Source organism: Camelus bactrianus, chromosome 1, assembly GCF_048773025.1.
Source record: "Camelus bactrianus isolate YW-2024 breed Bactrian camel chromosome 1, ASM4877302v1, whole genome shotgun sequence".
Taxonomy (NCBI): Eukaryota; Metazoa; Chordata; class Mammalia; order Artiodactyla; family Camelidae; genus Camelus; species Camelus bactrianus.
This window is the reverse complement of record NC_133539.1, coordinates 49,889,546-49,915,758: the sequence shown is the minus strand read 5'-3', so window position 1 is coordinate 49,915,758 and position 26,213 is coordinate 49,889,546. Positions and strand designations below refer to the sequence as shown.

Here is a 26,213-nt window from a genome sequence, read left to right as displayed (position 1 = left end):
CACTTTCCTTCCTAAACCTCCATGAACTGTGTCTTTCAGTTTCTCAGTGGACTGTGCTTGTGCATATTAAAAAATACAAGTGAAAAGGTAGTGACTCCCATGTGTCATTGTGCTAAATGTGTTGTGCTTAATCCTTACACTTTATGATATAGGTTTATATTATGGCCTTTTACAGATGAAGAAGCCTCAGGGAGGTTAAGTAAATGGCTGTCACAGGGCTAGTAAATGGTGAGCCAGGACTGAAACCCAAACACTAGGGTCTTTGTCTTTAACCACTGTATGTACTGCCTCTACAGATGTACTGTAAGTCGCTAATCATACTTATCACACCTTATTATAATTATGTTTACCCCTAGAAAACTCTCACGGACAGGGGCCCTTTCTGCTTCATCTTTCTAATCGTGCCTGTCAGTGTCTGGATGGCGTCCGCCCTTGAACCACCCTGCCATCCTTCCACAACCCGCTCGAAGACGGTTTGTGTATTTTTGGTTTGTAAGTGATTTTTGTTCAATATAGAAGATAACTCCTAGGTTGTATTTTATTGCCCTGTAGGATATTAATCTGCTTTGGATGTGTGTCAGGTGTCCCCAAGGCCAGCCCCAGGTGTGACAATTTGTTTGGAGGACTCTCAGAACTCAGCATATAGTTCTACCCACAGCTATGATTTCTTACAGTGAAATGATACAGAGCAAACTCAGAAAAGGAAAAACGCACATGAAGCAAAGTCCAGGGAAACGAGGCGCAAGCTTCTAAGAATCTTCTCCCAGTAGTCACACAGGTGGAGCTTATTTCCCTCAGCAAGGCGTTAGTTGTGCCAGCATGTGAGGAATGCCCACCAAGGAAGCTTGTTAGGAGACTTGGTGCCCAGGGTGTTTACTGGGAGCTGGTCACTTAGGTAGTCTCCGCCTGGCACCTGCCAAATCTCCAGACTCACAGAAGGAAACATTTGTCCAGCACAAACCATATTGTTTGTACAGACAGTGTAGGCGCCGTGAACCACTTTGACCAGTTCTGGGATTGTGGAGCACTCCTAAAATCCGAGTTCCCAGATGCCAGCCAAGGGGAAACCTGGTAAGTAGGTCTCTCTGAGGGTAAGTGGTCAGTTCTGCTATGTTAACTCTTTTCTGCACAGGAATTTTATCCCAACATTCTTCAATACCTATGAATGCTTCTTGAATTGTCCTTGGATCCAGGTTTACCATCTGCTTGCTCCCTTATTAATGAGTTAAAGAAATCTTTAACACATGCCCATTATATATAAATATATATATATATATGCATATGTAATGTGTTTGATGTGTTGTCAACTGAAAGTTTTACTCTGACAGATGTAACCTAAGCAGGCTGAATAAAGTCCAGTCAAACTTAAAAGCCTAGAGACACAAACTCAATAATATCAAGACTGATTACTACACAAGCTTATTTTAGGTATTAAAAAAAGCCTTTGTATTTCCATTTCATATTTTCTTACTATCTCTACATTTTAGAAAGCCCTCTGATTTAGATGGCAGTCACTTGGCTCTTTGCACTTAAAGCACATATTAATAAAAAAGGAATGTCCTGCAAGTAGGTAATAATATATAAAGATTAATTTCCTCTTTTGGAATGTGAAATCCAAATATGGGAATATTATATCATCACTTAAGATTAAGCTCCCTCATTTAACTGCATAACATATAAGCCAAAATTTAGAAATGAAATATCTTTTATATTACTATAAAGTTTTGAGCCCTTAAAATAGAATAACCTTGATTTTAAGCTCAAATATAACATGCAGACTATATAAAATAATAGTTTTTTAAAAATTTATTATGCTTCAGACATTTCTCTCATCATTTCAGATTTATTTCAATAAATTTTTTCCTATATTTTGTGAGCTGCATTTTAAAATCAGAAGTAATTTTACATATCTCTGTATACAATGATACCAAACATAAACAAAAAAAATCAAGCTTTATTAGGAATTCTAACTAGAAGAGAACACAAGAGCTGGCACAGTAAACATAAGCATTACAAGGTAAACATCTCTTGAATACAAAAATAGGACATACTTTAATGACAAAAAAAAATCAAAGATTGAAGGAAGGAGAAAATTTTCTAAGTAGCAGCTGTACTTTCTTCACAATTTGTATTACGTGTGCAAATACATCATTCCATAAATATCCACATGATATTTACAAAGTAGGGATAAGAGGAAAAACCTTCTACCCATCAGGGTCCTTCATCTATCATCCTTCTGCCAATCTTCTGGGTCCTTTAGTTTCCAAGCAACTAAAAATGTGATCCTAGTTAACTACAGTTGAAAGCTTATCAATTAAGTCATCAATAGTGTAAACCAGAAGTTGAAGGTCCGCTTTTTCCTTCATTCGGTGATTGCTGTGTTTTCGGAGGATGACGTCCACATCTGTGCTGACTATCCGGTCAGCAACCTGCACGGACGTTTGCCACGGAATGATGTCATCCTTCATGCCGTGGAGCAGCCTGACGGGGCAGCTCACGGGAATAGGACTGTGCAACAAGCAGTGGTGCTCAGCTTCTTTAACGACACTGTACTGAACGCGATAAACTCCCTCCTCACTGTATTTTGATGGCATGGACCACACGCCTTTCATCTCTATTTCCTTTTTTGTCTATTGGGGAAAATGAGGAAGATAAAAGTATTTATGCAACATTAACACATGCAATAGTCTTAAGCTAAGGAAAGCAGTTCTTCAAGAAGAAGAAAAGAGCTAACATGTAACAATGATCCTTATCAAAAATTAAATACTCTGTGCAAGGAACTGTGGTAAGTATTCTACATGCAGTATCTCATAAGATCCTGATAATAATTCTGTTATTCATTTTTACAAAAGAGGATATTAAACAGAGTAGTTAAATGTTCCAAGTTAAAAGGCAATAACTATTGTGGCTAGGATTCAAACTTAGATTTAACTAACTTTATCATGTAACATCTTCAATCAGGTGATGCTTCACCCCAACTGAAAAGGAAAATGAAGGGAGCAAAGTACAATAATTCCCTGGAGTAAGTTCAGGTAGCATTCATCTAACATAAAATCAAACCTTAGAAATAAAAATTGTTCAGATTTCAAAACCATAAAACTAAAATTAGCCTACAGGAGAAGTTACTAAAATAGAGGATGTGGTGGGGGGAGGGGGAGAAGAATCAAGCACGAAACTAAAAATGAAAAATAAGACAGTGGTTATTCTGGGGCAATTATACACACCCAATTTTAGGCTAAATGTAAAAAAAAAAAAAAGGGTAGTTTTTGCCTTTCAGAGTCTTTTGGAATGAGAAAAAATTTGCTGTTTTGAATGACAAAAAAGTCTTCTAAATACTTTCTGAAAACGGAGCAATAATATCATTTCTGCTCTTAAAATGAAACACTGGGGATCCTTTTATTCTTGAAGAATTTCTACTCTTTATAATTTGTCTTAAATAATCTTTCTAGTTTAAGTAACATATACTCATTATAGAAAACATGAAAAATCTAAAAAGTATAAAAATAAATCATAATCCTATCTCATGTATATAATAACCACTAATATTCTGGTTTATTTCTTTCCATTATTTTTCTGTATGTGTTTGGTTTGGTTTTTATATATATAAAATATGCAAAATTCTTAGCTGTTACAATTTATATGTAGTTTTCAATGCTGCTTTATTTATTTAATACATATATATTTCTGGATTTTAAAGAATGCTATTAAAAGTTTTTAAAGACTGCATAATTGTCCACCATAATCCATCTAAGATAATTAATTTGACCATTCCCACACTGCTGAATACTTCCACAAAATTCTTTGAACATAAAGGTTTATCTGTATATAATAAATTCTTTGGAAAGATGATCACAACTTGAACCAACAACTCAAAATGTAAACAGCTTTAAGCCTCTTGCAACCATATAATATGAGAGGCATTTCTGTCTAGAAAAACAGGTGGATAGCTTATCAAAAAGAAAGAAAAATATAAGGAAAGAAAAGCTACAAACAATGTATTTTTAAAATTTTGTATTTTAAATTTTTAATAAAAATATTATGATTTTTCCATGTTTAAAACTGTTGATTTATTAGAAATACATAAAAGGAAAAAAAGAACTTACATAGGAAAATAATATATGATATAATCTATATGTATTTAGGCATTTTAAAATATTTTATAAAATTACAGAAAGATCTGATTCAGTGAAAAAGATGTATATCTGAAAGCTATACATCTAAATATCCATCTCCAAATGATTTAAAATAATTCAAAGCCTAAAAAACTATAAAATGTATGAACCTACATTAATATCATGGGGTTCTCTGCATTAAAGCAACATGTGAACCAAATATTTAAAGCAAAAATGATGTTCAGTTATCCTCAAACTACTCAAGATTGTTCTTGAATTTGTAATTTCAGTAATAGAACTTAGTTTCATTAGTTATTAGATGAAATGAGAACTATGTTAATTACTAAGACACAATAATAGTTGCATTTCAAGCGTCCTTGTCCCCAACCAGCTGTTACCTGCTATTGCATCAAATGAATACTGTCCATTTGAAGAACAAACTTAACTTTACAAAATCTTATATATCCTAAAGCTGTAAAAACAGAAAGTTCAGAAATAGCAAAAACAGTATTGATCAAAGAAAATGTACAATATACATAAGTTGTACACCAAGGAGAAACTACCAAGGCAATATGGCTGTAAAGCTTGGATTCCAACAGCTGTGCCTCCTGTCTGACGCCCTCTAGTGTCCAAAGAAGGAGACAATGATCAGAGTCAGTTAAGAGGTAAGTCAAGCTCCTATACAATGAGTAGTGCTGGGTCTTAACATTCTCAGGGCTAAAGAAGATGGTAAAAATCTCCACTTCTGTTCCCTTGCCTTTGTTAAGCTTTAGCTGTCTGTGTGAAGGAGAGAGTGATCCTAGAGTCCCTGCTCTTTCCTTCCATGTGCTTTCAAGTTAACAAGGGCTCAACATGTTCCTGTTAAGAACCTTTTGTTGGTCTGATTTAGGATTAGCAAAGATATATCCTGATTTACAGGCTACAGATCTTCTCAGTCACTTAGGGGTATCTATCATAACTTCCCTCTGAGTGATATGGATACACAGACATAAAAATAAATTTACACAGATCTTGTCATTTATCAATAACCCCCCAAAAATTGTTTACCCAGTTCTTTTCCAATCTGCCATGTTCTTGAAATAATTTACTACCATGAGAAGCACTGTATTACTGAGTTAAAGAACAGAGTAAGGGGTACAAGTTTAGATGCAGAAAGATGCAATGTTAGCATCATGAGGAGACTGAATAACTATGCATGAGTGAGAAACAATCAAGAAAGTGAAAAGAAATTCAGAAATAAGAGATAAGTGCAAGAAAGACCAGATTTGTAATTTTATCTCTGATATGAAATCATATGAAGAACCTGACTATGCAGACAATGCCATTTCTTAAGGAGCTAGAAAGAACAATGCGAACTAATAATAAACTTAGAACAGATAGTATATGGCCCTGGATTCAATGCAGAACTTGAGGCAAAAGTCAGTGACATGCTACTATTCAACACCACATATGCTTTCTTCTTTTTATTTCTTTTCCTCCTTCTCCTGCTCCTCCACTCTCTAGAGCAGTGGTTCTCAAACTTCACTTGGGGGCCTTTTTAAAACAGATCACTTGCTGGGTCATGCTCCTGGTTTGTGACTCACCAGGTCTCAACGAAGCTCAGGAACATGGATTTCTAGAGGTTCTCAGGTGATGCTGTCACTACTGGCCTGGGGACTACACTTTTTGAACCACTGCTCTGGACTGTTTTTCTTTCTTTACTTTCTGTCCCTCAGGCCTGCTAGGATCTTAGTCCCACAGGTGAAATTCAGATCCCTAGGAAAGAGATACCCAAGGAGGACTTAATTGACTGCAAAATGAAAAAATAACAGACACGGAAATAAACAGTTGTTATTTACTATTTCTTTATCCTTGCAGACAACTTTAGTGCTTAAACATATGTCCAATAATAAAGTATAATAAACTAATCACCTTTCCAGTTATTTCAGAAACCTCATTTCTATCATGATTTGCTTAAGAACATGCTTATGATGAAAAGCACTTTTTTTGAAAGGTGAGAATTAAGGGTAGAAAAAGAATGCCAACTTAGTGTCTAAGCCAGAAATGACAAATCTCATCTCCTATATGTGACTGGATAGTGTATGCATGCAGAACTCTGCTGAGAGAGGATCTCAGGCTTTCAGGGTTAAAAAAAAAAGTTTCATAATTGATTAGCTAGTCTAACATGGTCAAAAGAAAAGGTACTATTTCCAATGAGCCACAAAATAAGAGGTACAAAAAATGAGCCAAAGAAATAAATGTGATTAATAAAGAAATGCTGTTAAAACAAGGAATTTAAAGTGTAATTTCATTAATGTGGCTCCAATATTTGGCAGAATGATTTGAAGGGACTGTGAAGAAAAAGAAACCTTAAACAAGAGATTAAATACTTAAAGGCGGTGAAGAGACCATACGTTAAAAGGCAGCTAACACAAAAGATGGGTCAACACAAGTCAAAGGACGGGTGCCACACAAACAAAATTTAAAGAAAGAGGGAGCAGAAGAGGGACAGGAGGGATACACCGAGGTTGCCTGGGACTCACCTCAATAGGAAGCTGATTAAACTGTGTCACTAGGCTATCAACAGCTGCAGCTATGCCAATAAGAGCAACAACCTTCTGCGGCCGAGCGATTGCAGCATGAAGCATGAGCCATCCACCGAGGCTGGATCCAACCAGGATCTAAAAATAAAAATACACACAGTTCTAAAGAGGAATTCTTCTCTTCTGTAGGGGTGTCAGTCATTTCATAGAATGTATATAGTTTTTCCCCTTATATCCACTGGCTCCCAGCCTTTTAATATTTGGCACAAAGTAAAATTAAAATCGTGATTACTTTTTGTTAATGTATTAGGTCTATAATAGAAAGCAAACTAGACAAATAAAATTTGTAAAATGAAAAGTAAAATGCTACTTACATTTTTTGAGAAAGTGAAAGTGGTAGACCTGATTTACTGATTTGATATTGAAATATAAAAAGTGATTGTTAAACATTTAAAATATTAAATATTCATATCTAAAGAAACAGCTCAAATATCATTAGTTATAGTCAACAAGTATCATAATTAAGAAGTTACCTGTGGTCCTACAGCTAACTCATCAATTACAGACAGAACATCTTTTCTCCATTTTCCCACTGTGCATTCTTCTAAGTTACCATCTGAATTTCCAATTCCTGAGTAATCAAACCTTGAAAAAGGGAAAATATTATCTATATTTAGATATCTATGTATTTGCTTCTCTCATTTTTATGGAAGATAGTACTTTAATCATTATGCCTAAAAAATATTACAGTGGTGAAGTCAGTATGTATTTCAGCAAATCCTATTAGCTTAACCTTCAAATTATTTCCCACATCCACTCACTTTCTCACCTCCTGCACTGCTGCCAGCCTGGTCCAAGTCACTATTCTCTCTCTCTTGACTAATGCAACAGTCTCCTAATAAATCTGTTTCCATTTTTTACCCTCATAGTCTACTACCCACATAGCTGTCAGTGATCCTTTTAAAACAAAAATCATGTCTGTGCAAATCCTCTGAAGGCTTTGTATAAATCTTTAAGTAAAATCCCAAGTCCTTACCATCCTCTAGCCCCTAACTACCTCTCTGATCTCATTTCTTACTGTTCTCTCCTTCCCTACTGTATCCTCACTTTCCTTCTTGAAGTTAATGGAATACATCACCCATGTTCTTGCCTCAGAAGTTTTACAACAGCTTCTCCGTCCACATGGAATATACTACCTCCAGATATCCACCCATTGCTCTCTCGCTTCATTCAGGACTTTGGCTCCATCTCCAGAAGCCTCCTCTGGCCATTCAATCTAAGTTGTGCTTCTTTTGTCATCTTCTATTTCCTTACCCTGCTCTATTCTCTTCCTAGCAAATACTGCTACTTGACATTATATATGATGTTTGATTATTCGTTCGTGGTTTGTCTCCCACACTAGAATGGAAGACCCACATGGGCACAGATTTTGCTCACCACTGCTTTCCCTGTGCCTAGATCAGTCCCCTGCACATTACAGTACTTGGTATATATTTACTGAGTTAATGGAAGGAAAACAGAAGTCCAGAATCAAGTTATCATCACTAGCCCGTCCACTTGGTTTTCTTCTCCTCCAACTTCCTAGTTCACTGGGCTCAAAGTCTGTCTGCTCTGTGAACTTAACCTCTCTTTCATGATCTCAATTCAATAAACCATGAAGCATCACACCACGCCTGCAGATTGCCCTAAACCCCAGTCCCAATTCCTGGGTAAGCCCGTTCCTAACTGAGCCTTGGCATGCTCTTCCACCGCCTAAAAAAGCCTCTCTTCCTATTCAAACTCCTAGTCATCCTTTGAGTCATGTTACCGACTTTGAGGAATTTTCGTTGACATATAGGCTGTTTAGTACTAGTCACTTTCTTTTGTATGTACTAAATTAACACTTTTCATATTGTGTGTTGTAATCAAGTTTTAAATATTTGTCTCTCTCTGACTGGAGTATCAGTTCTTTAAGGGCAGACTGTCCTAATCAAATTTGTTTTTCCAGGGTACAGAACACTACCTGTCCTGCAGCATCCTCACTCACTCTCTCATTTCTTCTCACATTCATCCCTTTCTCTTCAATTTGGGAGGACCAGCATCTTGGTGCAGGTCTTTGTCACCTTAAACCCAGCCTATCACAGTGGCCTCCTTACTGTGTCTCTATGACTCTGTTCTCTCTCCAAATGGACCTACTTCATACCTGTCAGGCTTCTTCTGAAACATTATATTGATATGGCATTAACCTCAATGGCTCCTTATGACATACAAAAATTCAGAGCTTTAGACTTTTTTTTAGAACTTTATATTTTGATCATTTCAGATCTCGACCTTTTATCATTTCCTTTTATAAAATAGTGTTTTAGCCGAACTCATCAATTTGCTGTTCCTACAATAGACTGTTTTCTGTCTCTGTTTCATGCTTCATCCTTCACCTGGAATACCTTCTCCCATCATCTTCTCTCTGAGCTTAGTCCAAATGAGCTTTTGTTGGAAAGGCTTCCCAGATAAGTTGGAAAAAACTCTCTACCTAATGAAACTTCTGTAGAATTCACTTTTATTAGTCACAATCATTTTATTATGCCTGCTCTGTAAGACAGTTAATGTGTGTATATGTGCCCCATTGTTTCCATGAGATTGTAAAGGTCCTGGAGGGGAAATACCATTATTTAATTTTTGTCTCTGCGCTCTTCATAGTGGCTAGACATCATACTGGCCAAATCCTACGCACTAAGTATTCTAATACATACTAAATGAATAGAAGTAGAACGTAAAAGTAAAAAGAATTATTTTATTCAAATCTAAAGCTTTCCTTTTTTTCTGATATTTAAAGCCTAGTGAAAACTAATAAATTTTAGTGTTTTTTAGTGGATATGTAAAAATACATGTGATATATAGTGTATACATATTTTCTCAGAGATAAGGAATTCATAAGCAATAGAGAAAGAAACTAAAATTTTCTTTAGGTATGAAGTGAAAAGGTTTTGGATCCTTGGGAAATAGTGTAATAAAGCAACTGCCAAAGTCTAAATTACAGTTATTATTTATCCTCAATCCAGGAGATACAGAGATAAGAGGGGAGAAAGACTCTGATTCTCCTTTAACCCCCGCAGTGGGCAATCGGACATCACTAGTTGCTGCACTGTCTACAGCTGCCTTCCAAATACATGGTAAAGATGCAAAACATACGGACAGAGCCCTCAAAAAGGAAAATATAAGCATTCAGTGACACTAATAGGTTACCAGTAAAAAATACAGTTCATTCTTGCTGAACCCTAACCAACAGACAAAGATAACTCAAAAATATTTATCAGTTTAAAACCTTTAAACACAATAACACAATTCTGTCCTAGCAGCCTCAATACTCTGCGACCTATTCAGAAATCTAGAATTTAAAATTCTGTTAGAAATAATCATGAGACAATACCAGTCCTAAAACCATGTGTCATATTCCTGAGCTCTGACTCAATCTTATTGTAGGCATGGTGACAGGACGTTAAGAAACCATTTCATATAGTCATACGTACTATTTCTTGTATATTTCCTCCTCCAGGATCTAAATTTCATGCCTCAAATCACAACAAAAGTAAACTGAGAAACTGGGAGTATAAATAAAAGATAAAATCTCTTAAAAACAAGCTAAAATGCAATCAATAGTTAATAGTGGTTATACTGCATTAAAGTTTGATAAAAGCAAATAAAAAGGCACTTGAACAAATTAAAAAATTATAATGAAGGGCTATACTTGAAAAAGGTTAATAAAGTTACGCTTAAGCTACATTTTAATGTAGTATCACTTAATATGTCTGTATACCTTTTGATTTCATCATGACTACTTAAAATACCTTTTAAAAGAAAATATATTTCATAGGCATCCAAAATGCAGAAAACCTCCCCTACATGTTTTGTAGGGAGACAGAAACTGGTTATTGCTCTTCCAGCTTCAATTTAAGTTCAAGAACTGATAAAATGGTGATTTCTTGATTCAAATTCTTTTGGGGACACACAATAAGAATGATGGCCATTTTTCTGATACTACCCTGTTTTGCTCAGGGTAGTCCCCCTTCCTGAAGAGCTCTTCCTTCTGACCCAAATCCTAGTTTTCAGTGTTCCTTTATAAAGTTCAGTCTACCCATTTCAATCCCCAGTTTTCTCTCACCTTATAAAGTATCCTGCTCTTGACACAATCATATTCTGATGAACACTTTTGCCTGATTTCCCATATGTATTTTATCTTGTGTTCCTCAACCCTGATTAAAAGATCCTTAAGGGCAATGACCGTGTTTTATAATTCTTTGCATATTTCACAGCACCAGTATAGTGCTAAAAAGTCTACTTGCAAAAGATACTCCAGTCTTCAGAGTAACACTTGGGTCACAACAAATTTTTATGAGTTCTGAGCATGAAAATGAAATAATTCAGTTAATTTGATAAAAGGAGTAAGACTAAATCCATATAATTGACATAATTTCTGTTAACACATTAAATAGATAAAAGTCTTATTTTTAAGTCTAAAAGTTTTAATTTTTATTTCTAATTACTTATTATTTTATTTCTAAAAGCTGTATTTTCTAGACCTATTGAATGAATGTTACTGAAACCCTTCTAAAAACTAGCTGAATAGATTTTTAGGCTGTTAGTGCTAGAAAAGAATTCAGAAATTATCTTTAGCCCTCCTCCTTTTTTATGAAGAAAACAGGTCCGACATTTATTAACTGACTTATCTTGTCACACTTTTTGCTAGAATTAATTCTAGAGCCCATGTTTCTTGAATTCCAGGCCAGTGCTCTTTTTTACTAAACCATACTATCTCTTCTGGCAAATTAGGCACTAAATAAATGATAACAACATAAACAGGTTATTTTACTAAAATCATCATCAATAATAAAGATTAGGGAATACGAAATCAAGTTGTAATTAAGCAATACATATCCTTATTTATGCTTATACATACTCAGACTACAGAAGTGAGAGGAAAGAGGAAACTCAGTGGAAACATGAATTGTACAATACTAATTTCACAATGCTTTTAAAGCACATACATTATTCTAAACTACGTATTTTAAAAGTAAGGAAGTAAACAATGGTCAAATAAAAGTCCTTAAATCCTCAAAGGAAAACCCACAATATAATTATTGAAAGAAAGCCAACCTGTACACTGGTTTGTTGTCATGCTGGAATACTGTTTTTAAGGAGCTTAATTACCACTAGTTTCCTTTTCTGCCAGCATTGTCAGTGTGGCACAAAGACTTTTAAAAATCATCTTTCAAAGACTGCATTTTACAAAAGATGAAAGTTTACAGACCATTAAAATAAATTAATCTATAAAAATGCTGCCATTTGTTTCAATTGCTTAGAGCAGAATTTTCTACTGCCATGCTAAATAGTAGTAATATTTTCTCCAAAATGTGTTGTTCCTACCTTATATAGGCGTGACCTAGAGATTTGCAAAATTCCTCAATCGCCAATGCTTTTGTACCATTCATATTAGAAATATAGCCAGGGATGAAGATAATTCCTGGACTTTTGCCTTTTAGCCTCTTATAAGCCAGGTTTGGAAGGTCTGGTCGACTAAGGAAAGAGACTGATGACTTTTGTCTGCAAGCTAAACAAAGTACACAAAACATAACTATAGTTTGCAAATACAGTTTTTGGAAAACCATACATATTTTCAAACTTTAACTCATCAAACTGATGTCAGATACTATTTCCATCTAATAGAAAAAATAAATACAGACTTGAAGTATTAAAATCTTAAGTCTGTACATGATACATTTAAAAATCATGTCAAAATCAGTACCTTTTTAGAGCAAGGTCCAGTCTTGATGCTTCTAAAATACACAATGAGGAGGAAATTTCAAGGCAACAAAAGAGAGATTAGGGCAAAAATGTCTTCCTGTTGCTATTACATTGTGTCTTAAATATTACCGATCAACATTCAGATTTACCTGCACTAGTTTTAGCCCTCTCTTGAGATTTTTGTCTTCTTTTAACTTTTTTTAATGTTTGAGGAGTTTCACATCCTCTACTTTTTGGTGGGGGGGGGGAGAAACAAGTTGGGTCTGCCCTTGGGAAAGTGCTTCAAGGGATGTGCTGTGCCCCTTCTATTGCTCCCTCTCCACCCATAAAATCATGGGCCATGGTCGTAGCTAATCATGCTTCTGTATCCACTGAAGTGGGTTCAGTGAGCAATTTCTTTACAAGTAAACTTGTTCTCTTTATTCTAAGGGTTTTTGTTTGTTTTGGGGGGGCAGTTAGGTTTGTTTGTTTTTGTTTATTTAACGGAGGTACTGGGGAACCCAGAACCTCATGCAATGCTAAGTACGGACTCTATCACTGAGCTATACCCGCCCCTCTTCACAAGTAACCTTGTATAAATATATGATTGTCTCATTTTTGGAAAAACTGTTCTACTTATTGCTTTGGTTTTTGTGAATGGTGCACACAAATCTTAGTGCAATTTAAGTACAAAGGCACAAATGCTAAACCTTAACAAGGATATTTCATTTCATTGTTTTAAAAGCTCTTTCCCTACCATAAAATCAATACTTGCTCTTAAAAAAAGTAGAAAGATATTTAAAAAAACAAAGTCATTTATAATCCCACCCTCCTCCCTCCAAAGAAATTAGATTTGTGTATTCCCTTAAAGTCTTTTTTTGGACCAATGAAACCTCTTCTTTGTATTACATGAAACTTTTCTCCACTTTATTGTGGCAAATGAGAACTTCTCAGTCTCCTCCATGTGAGCCGATGAAGTTTTCCTTGTTTTGGATTTAAGAAGTTGATTTAAAAAAAAAAAAAACTGAATTGAAGGCCTTAAAGCTACCTCCCTTCTACATGTAAGCCTGTTTGAGAGTTTCAATGTATAGTGAAATATGCCAAATTTAAACCTTTTAGTGAAAAACAATGCTAGTAGAAGCCAGTTATGTTGGTTGGCAGGCTGTAGCAGCAAACATGTTCATTTTCCATTTCCTTAACTCAGCACTCAAAAACTCCTACCTATCCTCTTCACATTACTTCCCAAGAATTTCTCCATGAACCAATTATAATTTATTTAATCTTGGTGAATTATAAGTGGTCAGGTTCTCAGCACTATATTCATAAATGATCTTTGTACTGTAAGGATTAGCTTAAAGCCTGGGGCTTAAGTGCTCAATAAATGATTACTAAATAGATGAAAGAGTATCATACTCTTATTAATGAACTGACATAGTACACTTTGCTAGAGGAACAGATATATAATAGCCTTTTGGTTGTGTACAATTAAATGTAAGTTAAACGGATTATGTTTAAAATTTTTAACTCAAAACAAAGGGTATTTGCTATGACAATTCCCATTCCAAGTACCATGCATATGACAGCTGTGTGGCAAGGGTGTGAACACAACAAAACCAAAAAATAAAAAGACACATTTCAGAAAGACGGACTGTTTATGCGGGGGTTGGGAGTAGAGGTGGGGTTAGACGCAGAAGAATCAAACACAAGATAAAAGAAATATTCAGGTGCTCTAATTTTTGGTCCAAATTCTAATTTCCTTTGTAGTGTAATGATTATGCTTTTTACTGGGCTGGGATAATCGGGAAAAAAAACCCCAAAACCCTAGAAATTAGGATTGATGACAGCGTCTACACCTTTACAAAGAAAATGTTCATACTGTAAAATCCCTCAAGCGGGGGCAGTAGTCAAGATCTATACGCCCCTTAAAACCTGCAGAAAGAAAAAAAAAAAAAAAGCAACTAACAGTCCAACGCATTAAATACGCATCTAATTTTCCTTCTGTTGGCACTTCACGCAGGAGAGGCCGGGAGAGAGCAGGATCCTTCGACTGCAGAGTAACTCCATCAACCGCCCCGCTTGTCCAGGATACCCCAGGGCCCGGCAGAGCTCTCCTCACAGCCTTCACAGAACTGTCGAAAGCGCCTAGAACTGGGGTACCGAGAACCTGAGAACAGCATTTCCGAATGTGGCGCCAAAAGCGAATGGGACAGGAACTGACAGAACTAGGGATGCTCGAAAGAACACGTCCTACACCAGACATTCGGACACTGACCTGGGAGCCACCGTGGCGCCCGCTCGGGCTTCCGTGCAAGCAACGCGCCGAGACCACGGTGGACACCGAAGGAGACGGCCGCCCAGCCCCACCTGCGATAAGGTTCCCAAGCCGCCACAGCAGCCTTGCCCAGCCCCGCCATCTTCCCAGCGGTCCTTTCGCCCCGCGCCGACCTACGGAAACGCGCACAGCGCTCAGGAACCGAGGCTGCGCATGCGCCGCCGGCTGGAAGGCGGAACTTGGTAAACAGCGCCTGTACGATTTTCACCACCCGGAGGGCGCACATGCGCAGAGCGTCCTCGCTCCTCCCAGCCTTTCGCTATTGGGCTGTTCGGCTGTGGAGGTTTTGACTATGACAGTTTGGAACGTTTTGAACGTCTCGGTAGGCTGCTTTCTCGGTGGGTAAACACTCCAGGATTGGAAGCGCGGAGAGCAATCCTATCCACTGTTCCAGGAAACCATCCCATCATCCCAAGGACACTAAGGAGTGGAAACATAAAATGCTAGTCTCGCTGCGTTACAAGTCGTTCTCATCCCTGACAGTTTTGACTGGTACCGGAAATGGTTCCAAGATTTGACCTGAAACCTGCTTGTGTAAATACTTGGAGTTGAATCGAACATTCGCCGCTCTTTCGCCCCATTTCAGTTTGTTTTTGTTCTAGCTATTTGTATGCCGGACTGCTGAACTATTGAACTCTGACTCCTGCTTCATACTGTATGCAAAAATAAATGCCAGTAGATAAAACGATCTCAACGAAAGAATAAAACTGAAAGGATTAAATACACTTTAGGAGAAAAATTTATAGTTCAGGGATAGAAGTGACTTTTCTTAAGCAAGATTTGAAATCCCAAAATCATAACGAATAAAAATGTATACGAATTTAATTTTTGGCAAAAAAAGGCACCTTGAGTCAAATGAGTCTATAAAAATTGCTTTTACCGCATAGATATCAGAACATTAATACTTCTCTTCAGTTAGAAATAAAAAAAATGTAATTCCAATAAAATTGGCCAGCAGCTGTGAATAGGCAGTTCATATATGTAAACATAGTGATCAACCTCACTAATTGAAAAATGAATTAAAAAATGCTAAACTCCTTGGACAAGTGATCTGACCACACCTATGACAATATAAAATATGCAGCATTTTCAATACTGTTTGACCCAGTGGCTCCAATTAGTGCCTGTCCTGCAGAAAAAAATACTAGTTCATAAGGATGCGTGTTATCTACTATAGCACCATTTTTAAGAGGCAAACAGAAAAAAAAAAGGAATGGCCAATTAAAAAGATGATTGAATAAATTCAGTACAAGGATTTCTAGATTCTAGCTCTTAAATCCTTCAAGGCAATTTCTGGGGGCCTCAAGCATCAACAAAGAAGGCCTTACCTAGTTTTTTTTCTTTCTTTCTATTTAAAAGTTACTGTGGCTGGTTTAATACTTGGAGTGAAAGCCACTTTACTATCTTGGTCATAAGTTTTGGAGCAATGACTGGTGCTAGAGTTAAAGGCAAAGGCTGGGTACAGTGAATCCAGCCACTCTGGAGTCTTGAGAACCTGTCCTATTAAAACACAGAGAAAGTTGGATAAATAAAAACTCCATGGATCTCTTAAGAGGTGTAATGCCAGAAACAGAGCAAGGACAGCTGCTTGATTTTAGCAGCTTTCTCCAAAACTTACTGAGCTATTTTGCCAGCTCACCATTAAAAGCCTGTTGAAGACTCCAAAGGGACTAAATCACGAAGGTGATGCCCAATACACATCACTAAACCATCCTTTATATCTTAATAATAAACACTTCTTCCTATGGTTTTGGATAATTTCAAGTATTCTCAGTCATTCCTGTTCCTATTCTCTCCCTTTATTTTTGCAGGTATTCTTACATTTTATAGGCAACAAAACAAACAAAAAGCTGACTTGTCCTCAGAGTGGGAAAAACATGGCACAAAAAAGCAGGGAAACTCATGGATTATTTTCTCTATCCACCTTCATCAGTGTAAGAAATCAGGAAAAACTGTGGCTAGTGTCAAGTGAAGATGCTTTTACTGACAGTCATGGGCTTGAAGTAGACAAATTTATTTCCTACTGTCAATATTGCCTTCATTAACAGGTTTGAAAGACGTGTTGTTGAAGGCAGTTTTTCTGAAATCTGCTGCCTTAGTTCAGAAAGACAAATGATATCCCCACCAAGTAAAGCCCTAGAGCTTTAACTTCACACCAGCGTGATTTTTTCCCCCGTCAGAAGGAAGGACATGTAGACACAGTCCTTCAGTCCCCAGTAATAATTGCATCTGTGCAAAGGGACAATAAGATGTCAGATTTTTCAGGGGTTACTTCCTTTTGTTATCAACAGGAACGTGACCAGAGATGCTTCTGATTACTTCTGTTTATAAAGTAAAAGTCATAACGTTGGCACACAACAACCTTTATGTAAATTCTGTAATTGACTTTTGCTGATTACGCCATCCCCTGTCATGTTACCAATAGGTAACTTCCTGATGAGAGATGCGTTTATTTGCAAATGGGAAATCTGGTCAACATTTTAATCCAAACTCAACATATTTTAACACACATATTTAAAAGGTTTACTACATCATGCAAGATATAAAGTTGATTAGAGTATCTTTACAATCCTATGAAGAAAGTAAAGTACAGTTCAGAAAAGTTGTATGTTTACATTAACCAATAAAATTTTAGCAAATGTATTTCACTCTCTTAGATCATTACAGGGTTCGGGGGATCTCTGAAAAAAAAAAAACAGATGATAAAGATGTCTTCTGTGATTTTGTCTTTCACTGTTCAAGTAAAATCATGTGTCATCCAGTTGCAAAATCTTATTATTGGCAACATGTATACAAACCACTGCAAATTGAAAAAAAAACTCTACTCCGTCAGGCCTGACGATTTTACAGACACTTCTAATTTACTCGTTTCACTTGTACTAGCAAGTAACATCATTATTCTCTACTTCTATTTATTAGCTAAGTTTTAGGAGAGAGTACATTCATACTTACAAACACACAGCATGACAAACCAGGATAAATGGCATTTAAGAACCATTACAAAAGAGACTTGCCTGAAGTCATTTCATTCAACAAAAATTAATTTAACTCTAAAAAAAGGCTAATCATAAGGAAAAACATAATAAAATAGTACATTACAGAGAACATTAAGTTGAACTTCATTTGCCTTTTAATGGAACTACAATACTTCCGCAAATAAGTATTTTAATTGGTCTGTTCTTTGGTGAAAACAGAGCTCTGATTTCATGGTTATGTCATCTGAGGCTGCAATTGACAATGTGTACTCCACAACAGAGAAATCAGACAATCTAAAGGAAATAGGCTACTGGTTGCCTTTATTCTCAGCACTGGGAATGGAGAACGTCTCAGCAAAACAAGCTCCAAAATATTCTCTTTATTTTAAATTGCCCAATGTGACAGAATGTCTAAGACCACTTCTTTTCCTAAAACACATGGCTTTTTATTCTTTCTTCTTTTACAAAAAGTGGTTTGCTACGTATGTACAGCAACTTATGCTGTTGGCAACTCTTCAAAGTCAACTTCTTGGGCACTTGTTGGCGTCAAAGTACTATTAAAAAATGTAGAGTAACACGAAATGCAGTTCATCACTTGAAACTACTACTGTTAGACAGAAGTCATGCCAAGTCTTTGGTTTTGGTGTAGTACTTAGAAATTAGGACAAAACTCCTCTTACAACATATTCCCCATCAAGCCCTTTGCTTATATTTATAAAATAACCTTCAGCAAAATGCTTCTTAAAAAAAAAAGCCAGTTGATTAGATTACCAATAATGTCAATGCCAATGATTTGGGTGCTAAGACAATTTCATATTTCCAAGTACATACAGACATTTTGTAAACAGTTTAGTTTATTTCACCAAAATCAACAACTGATAAAAAATAGTTTGTAAGAAATGTTCCTACAAGTGATGCTATTTACCAAAATAGTTTTCTTTCTCGTAGGTGCTTCAATTCTTTTGCTTTTTATGATCAAGCTTTGAATTATTTATGGTCAAGCTTTGAATTAAAAGCCCCTTCTTTCTCATTTATAAATGAAAACTTCCTGTGAATATGAAAGCAGTTCTGAGTATACACAGTTAAAGGGATGGGTCTGTTGGGTCATTCCACCTGGGACTGAGTATGGCTTCATTCTTGTAAGAGATTATTGCAGTCTGCCCTGAAGTGGACTGTTGGGCCAGTTCACTACAACAAGAAGTGAGTGTAGCCTTCTGCCCCAGTAACTATGACATCCATCCAGATGCGCATGGCTTCTGGCGATGGGGCCACCATGTAGTAGATTCTGTCATGCGTCTTGACGCTGAAGGTGAGTAACGGATTAGGACTCTAAAAATTAAAAAAAGGAAAATAATGTAAAACATCTTGAAATGATACCATTAAATACAACACAGAGATACGTGAGGGCTTCTTCCTCATTAAAAGTTCCAATTTATAGAAATCTACATAGCTATTACTTTTGCTCTAATACAACCTTTCTCAAGATTGGCTATCTTTCTGGCCTTTCTGCACAAGAACTCTCACAAAGAGCTCACCAATTTTCTTAGCAGCTATTTTATAAAGCTCTAGCAGGGTACCTAGCTGCTTGTGGGCGCTCCATAAATAGCTCAATAAATTGTTCATCTTTGCTTTACTAAGACATTTCCTCATGATCCTTCTCATAGCTAGGTAGTAGCTCCTTCTTAGGACCCTAGTAAAGAGTTACTTGGCAGGGTCTTCTAAATCAATATATCCAGAATACTTCCTCATTTTGTCGTGACTTTTTTTTTAACAAAAAGATTAGCTGCACTAATTACTTGTATGTTTACTTTTTCAACACTATTCTGACCATATCTGTTATGTCAGAAAGACAAATCTAAATTGCTTAGAATTCAAAAAACATCTTCTCCCTAACTTAGTTATGCATTCACATTGCAGAAATCTAAAATTCAACATTTACCTTGTTAGCATTCTTGAGGTGATCATAATATACTTCTTCAATGGCTTGAAAGTATATTACTCCTTTTAATTTAGCTTCATGCTTGTCTGCAATGGTAAATGAACGTTAAAACAAATACTGTATCACCACTAATGGTCAGAAAAAATAATTTCATTACAATTATCATCATTAAAATATTTATCTAGTATTTAAAATATCTAAGATTAATTCAGATAATAGAGGTTATGCATTAGCCCCATCCTATATTGCAAAAAAAAAAAAAAAAAAAGAAAGAAAGAAAGAAAGAAACAAGGTTAGAATTATCAGGCCCAAATGAAAATGACTGAGTGACTTTGCCCAAGGCTCTTCACCAAATTAGCAGTCAGAATTTACCCAGAACTACTGAGTGTCAGGTTAGCACACAAAGTGTAAACACTACTGACATCAATACAAACGATTTCCCCACATTCTCCAAGACAGTGGTTGTAATGCAAGTATTAATATGTAGACCTGCTGTAGTGAAATTTGTAATGAGTGCATTTTTTGACTTTAAAATTATGTTCTGCTTATATTTATTTCCTATCAAATCTCTTGTCTAGCATGCCTGATTTTTTATCTTGTTCCCAACAGAGCTTCACATCAATAATTTAATGTCCTTTCAGTGCAGTGTTTTCCAAACTGTTTCCAAAGATTTCGGACTTGCCATAAAGGCAAAGAAACTGTAAAACAAAGCAAAAACAAACGACCAAACCACCCACCAAACAAACAGCATCACTCTGTGATGACTAATAAGAATAATAACTTCTTGAAATATTTTATCATTTAAACTCTGCAGGGATCATAACGCATGCAAGTGTATCAAAGAATCTCCAAATCATGGTTGAGGATGCAGAGGAAGCGACTCTGCCATATCCTGTTGATGGAAATGCAAATAAGAAAGCCTCTTCTGGATGGCAATTTGGTAAAACATACACAATGAAAAATGCCCAAATCTTACTCAGTAATTCTGCTTCCAAAACTGTATTGTGTAAGAGCTACTGAGGCACGTGCACGTGGATTTGTGTTTGTGATGGCATAAGGCTGCAAAAGGTCTGCTGCAGCTTTAATAGGGAACTGATTCAATTACAGACCAGCCTTACAACGGACTCCACACAACCACTGAAAAGACTGAGGTAAATCTACATGTACTCATTAGAGAAAGTCTTGAAATACTGTTACGTGACGAAAAGTAGAAACAGAGTGAATAATTTGGTCCCAACTGTACTGAAGAAGAAAGAATACCTATTCATACTGAAAAATATATGAAAAAGAGCAGAGAAAATCTGAAAGGATATTTCAGGTCTATCAGTATTAGAGAAGGTCAGAACTTCTGTGATTGGAAAGAGACTCCTTTCATTATACAGACTTAGTTTATGTTGAAGTTTTTACTACAGTGAATGTCCTTTTCCCCCAATAACAATAATAAAAAGCTAGATTGAAAAATAACAGCCTTGAGGATTCAGTAGAAAATAAATCTGTTTAATTGCATTTAACTCAGCATTTCCTTAACTTATTTGAACATGGACCATATTTTTGTGTTTGTCTTTGCTCTTCCTGGGGAAACACTGTTTTAATTAATACCATGCTCTGTGGGTTTCCACCAGTTTCTGTGAAAGAGAAAGTCTGTGTATCTCTCAAACATTTGCTGTAAAAGATCTTCCAATAGTTCATGGGAAAACGATAATACTTTATTTTCTGAAAACAAGTGTGAAATAAAATCTGGAGGTAAAAGTAAACCTTGTCAGTGTTTCAAAGCAGGCAGAAAATTGAGCAATAAAACTTTTGTCTGTAGGGCACTTCATATATGAGAAAGAATCTGAAAAACACAGGCCTCCCAGCACACTGTGAACTCAGAGTCAATAATACTATTGCAAATTGATGAGATAATGCTAACCATTCCGTCTCAGTAGTATTATCCTACCAATTTACCGACACACTTTCTGTGCCTTAGTTTACAGCTCTTCTAAAGTTACCCAGTTAATATTCGGGAGGCCAAGCACAGAGGCTGGGGCACGATCCACATGGAGACCGATGACTGTAGCTCTCAACACTCACGTCTGCTGCCCTTCACGCCTACCAGGGCCATTCACCTTGCTGACAGGCTGAAGGGGCGTGGTGCCTGTGGGGTCAAGTCCAGCCTGAACCACCGTCTGTACAACCCTCCTGTGGGCTGGTCTCGCCCTGTGCTTGGTGGTGTCTGGGAAAGAGCAGGGGTGGGAAGGGCGGGAGCAGACAAAGCTGAGGATGGCTGTAAACAGAGCCACGTGAGCAGTGTCTGTTATATAACATGTTAATATTAACAAGCTGAGTTAAATATAATTTTTGTCTGTTTTGTGTATTAGGGTTCTGAGTAATCATTCATATATCAAAAAGATTTTTATATTAAAAAAATATTGAAAACCAGTCACCACGAAGTTTAAATCTGGAAAAACATATTTACTTGGGTCAGAAGGAGCACTGAACCTTTCGCTGGCTGACAGATGAAAGTATGAAATGAGGTTCCCAGAGAAGAGGAGCAGACAAGAGTGAGGCTGTTTTGTCTGAGTTATTCTAAAATTTTATTTTTGGAAAATTCTGGGTGAGGTTGTCTGTGGAGACTAGCACACAGCAGTTTTATTTACACATTTTGCAGACACTAAATTGGTGTTCCTTATTACATAGGCATCTTTTCTGTTGTACTAACTGAAGAGACTGTCTCTGGATTCTTTTTTTAATATCAAAGTGTATATGCATTTGTACTTTATTTTTAATTGACGTATAGTTGATTTACAACGTTGTATTAGTTTCTGGTGTGTAGCATAGTGATTCAGTTATACACACACACACACACACACACACACACACATACATATATGTACATACACATATTCTTTTTCATTACAGGCTACTACAAACTGTCTCTGGATTCTTATAAAACCCAAGGCCAGAAAGCCCGAGAGGCAACCTGTGAGGGTTATTAGACCACTTAACTCAGGCCACTCGCCCTTGCAGCAACTGGAACCCTGCCCAAGGAGCCCCTAACTGAACGGCATGCACCCCCTACCCTCTCCTCACCCCCATTCTGGGGCTCATCGCCAGTGTTTCCTTTCTTCCACGTGCTTCTTGGTTTCTCACTCTTCTCTTCCTAAACATGCCCTGACCTCACACTACAATTAAATGACTGGACTATCCTTTTTAATTTATTGTGCTAATACACTTTATGACAATTCTATACAATGCTCATCAATGCTGGCACCGTCACCCCAAGGCAGGGGCTCTCTGAAGCCTGGCACGATACTGCTTACGCAGCAGTTGGAAAGGGAGCAGAGCTATACTTGTGCTGATCACAGACATATTTCAGATGTGAGCTCAGAGTTAATAAGGGGCTTCTTAATAAGTACACTAGTTACACAAATATTCCTGCATTTATAGAAGATTCATCAGGGTATGGTTCTCATACTCCCTCATTTAAAGAATCTAAAAATATTCCAGTCACTTAATACACACTTACTTACCCACTAGTTCACTGATGGGCTTTACTCTCTGGGCTTAAATGACCACTCTAGTTTATAAACTACAGCTAAATGACTGTCAGCCAAGCTGCTAATTGTGTGTGACTTAAACAGGGCATTGACTGTAAGAAAATAGATAGAAACCTTTTTTCCTCCCTGGTCTTGTGGTTTAAAAGACAATATTTTGGGCTAAAAAAATTAAATTCAATTTAATATTTATTTGGAATTGAGCTTATTTCAGAACTAGAATAAACAAACTCACACTGTTTAAATAAAGTAGGTTTTGTCATTTCTAGGGAGGAAAATCATATCATGTGGGCCATATAATCTGGATATAAAATTATACACATCTACCAAGCTAATACTGCCATTAGTCTTATTATTTACCACTCTACTTATTGATGCTGAATTTGACTGCTGTCGTCCCTAAGCAGAGAGTGATTCAGTTCCTCCTTTGGATATATCACTCAGACTTTTTATCACCCACCTGCATAGTAAGAGAAGGTGCGCTTGTTCCGATCAAACACAAACCAACGTTTCTTCCAAGTTTTAATTTTTCCACCCATTTTGATGAGGAATCCTCTGCAGGTCTTCTCTGTGATTGACACGTGATAGCAGGTATCAATATTGTGGCCAGCAGTCTCCACGTGGCTCCGCAAATCAAAGTCTTCCTTCCGAATGGGCAGATAGCGGGTCAAAGGTCGAGCCTGGAAAAGCACAAGCCCATCTCATCCACAGCTCGTCACTTGTTTTGTTTCAGGTCACAGATGTTTAGAAGTGAAAATGGACTTAAAAGCCAAGGTGTTAAAATGCCCACATGATAATCATAACTTAAGATTAACATTGTCATTTGGAATCTGAAAAGTGGACAGCATTTTAAGAATGCTACAGGATAGGGGAAGAAAATGTGGATAAACTCAGGCCAACAGATTCTATTCCTTAAAATGGCCAGATGAGAAAAGGAAACATGCCATTTATTTTAGCTTTAAGAGAGGCACTTATCACTTAAAAGCACTGGGAAATGAAGCATGAAGTTATCTGGGCTGCTGCTTCCAGATGAGGGTACAGTTTCCAGGAGCTCTCCCTGCCACAAGTTAACAGTAGTTCTCCTTAAATAACCTCACACATGACACAATTCACTGAACATTATTTAGTAAGTACAACCCCCATCAGATCCCCAAGTATGTATGTACGTGGCAGCCTGCATACACTGATAGAAACTGAAAGCAGAGACGTATGTTTTGAAAAGCAAAGCTGAAATAAGGGAAGAAGTGGAATCAAAGCTGTACCCAATGAGCTGTCCAGGACCAGACACGGAAGAGGGGTACAAAGATGTCTTTTGTTTTACTCTGGCTGGAGCAGGGGTTCACCTAACCTAGGGAGTACCTATCGCCACGGGTAATATTTCTAAAATGGCCTTTTTATTTTATTCTGTTACATTATCTCACCCCTTTGCCCTGGGGAAAAATATCGTAATCATATCTTGGAAACAAAACTTAGAATTAGAATTAAAATAGAACTTGTGCCTTTTGGTTTGGCCTCAGATACCAAATGGGCACAGATGACCTTTACCGCAAATCAAAATCTGACAGAGGTTTGGCATAATGAGATAAAACGAGTAAGTTTTACTTTGTATTTTTCCTTTATTTTGCCTTTGATTCTATGGCACTTTGACTCTAGACAGATGTCATGGATTTACTGATACCTCAAAGCACACAAAGTCTTAAGGAGAGTCTCTCTCTGCTGTACCGATCAAACTGCCAGCAACCGTAAGGAAAAGGGGCATTGGTACCTTTTACCTTTGAGTCTAGTAAACCTTGGTAATATGATTTGAATTTGAATTTGAAATTACATGGTTCTTAGCAAAGCTTTATCTCAGTTTCTCAGAGAACATACATTATGTTAGCAGTTCTAGTGATAAGAACAGAGATTCAAACTGGACTATGATTGAGATGGGAAGTTAAACAAAGTGGCTGGTCTTCCTGACTTTTGCTTGAGTCCAGGAATCCTGTGCACATGTCTGCGGACTGGTGCAGCAAAGGGGACACATGTGACAACACAGAGATTAGAAGGAAAAAAAAACCCAAAGCATGAATGCGACCTCCAAGAAACCAGGCTGGTAAAAGGATCCCATTCTGGAGTGCTTGTTCCTGAAAGATGGCTTAATAGAATCTTTTCTCTCTCAGCTAAAACAAATACAACACCCAACTTGGTCTGGGTGTTGTGTTTGCTTTCAGTAATGAATCTAGCTGCATTTTCAAAGCTGGTCAAAACACATTCTCCTTTTAAACATACACCCCAAAATGGGTAGAAGCAAAAATGCCCCTCCCATCAAAAGGTTCCACATAACTAAAGAAAAATGTCATTTTGTTAGTAGTTCCCAAGGAGTTTTGAAATAAACATACATTTTTTTGCCCACTAATGCACATCTTTCTCTCACCCATTCCAAGTCAAGGGCTAATAGTCAGCACAGCCAGAGGCATCCTCAAAACACAGCATGACCGTCTTCTACAGAACGACCACCAGGGGGCAACCTACTCCAATCCATCCAGATTGACCTACCTGTGCCCTTTGTTTCTCCCTAATTTTTACTTCCTTTTCAATTAACTTCTGCCTCTGGCTAGTTTCTTCCTGCAATCGTTTTTCCAGGAGTTCTCGGCGTCGTTTTTCTTCTTCCAGAGCTCGCTTCTTGGCTTCCATTTCGCGTTCCTAAATATCATTTTGCAGAACGAATTTTCAGACATACTGGTTACATACCTGAATGATTCCAACTAATATATACAGAAAAATAATTCTCACTAGACAATTCCTGGCTTTAGAGCCTAAGCTCTTACATTATAGAACCAAGATTAAAACACCCGTAATCACCTCTCCCATAGCTCCCAAAGTCATCCAATGTAGAAATGCAGACACTACACTTAACTAACAATTGAATATTAAGTGAAAACCCAGCTTGTGACTATATTCAGTCATTTCATACTAATGACCACAACTCTCCCATTTTTAATTTTAAAAAGCCTCGCTAATTGTGACCCAACACTAGTCATGACATTTAGCCTTTCTTTTG

The 26,213-nt window shown here is 37.0% G+C and overlaps 2 protein-coding genes across 22 annotated transcripts in view; both read right to left on the bottom strand.

The window, feature by feature from the left end:
• Nucleotides 1–1,934: 1,934 nt before the first annotated feature.
• ABHD10 (abhydrolase domain containing 10, depalmitoylase) lies at nucleotides 1,935–14,964 on the bottom strand. 2 transcript variants are annotated; one of them, XM_010970782.3, is made up of 5 exons: nucleotides 14,664–14,964; nucleotides 12,035–12,218; nucleotides 7,168–7,279; nucleotides 6,635–6,772; nucleotides 1,935–2,630 (listed from the first exon to the last, which is right to left on the bottom strand). In XM_010970782.3, the coding sequence occupies exons 1-5, from the start codon at nucleotides 14,947–14,949 to the stop codon at nucleotides 2,286–2,288; spliced, it is 1,065 nt and encodes a 354-aa protein (XP_010969084.3). In that variant the 5' UTR covers nucleotides 14,950–14,964; the 3' UTR covers nucleotides 1,935–2,285. The 2 variants fall into 2 exon arrangements, with proteins under 2 accessions (XP_010969084.3, XP_074219313.1); XM_074363212.1 differs by lacking the exon at nucleotides 1,935–2,630 and adding an exon at nucleotides 5,696–5,867.
• A 2,189-nt stretch (nucleotides 14,965–17,153) lies between these two features.
• PHLDB2 (pleckstrin homology like domain family B member 2) overlaps nucleotides 17,154–26,213 on the bottom strand; it is a 207,479-nt gene continuing 198,419 nt past the window's right edge. For all 20 annotated transcript variants that reach the window (XM_074363178.1, XM_074363182.1, XM_074363189.1 and 17 more), the window contains 4 exons: nucleotides 25,709–25,855; nucleotides 23,634–23,853; nucleotides 19,638–19,723; nucleotides 17,154–19,027 (listed from right to left, as the gene is read on the bottom strand). In XM_074363178.1, the coding sequence (XP_074219279.1) occupies nucleotides 18,887–19,027; nucleotides 19,638–19,723; nucleotides 23,634–23,853; nucleotides 25,709–25,855 (594 nt within the window). In that variant the 3' untranslated portion in view covers nucleotides 17,154–18,886. The remainder of the gene's footprint in view (nucleotides 19,028–19,637; nucleotides 19,724–23,633; nucleotides 23,854–25,708; nucleotides 25,856–26,213) is intronic.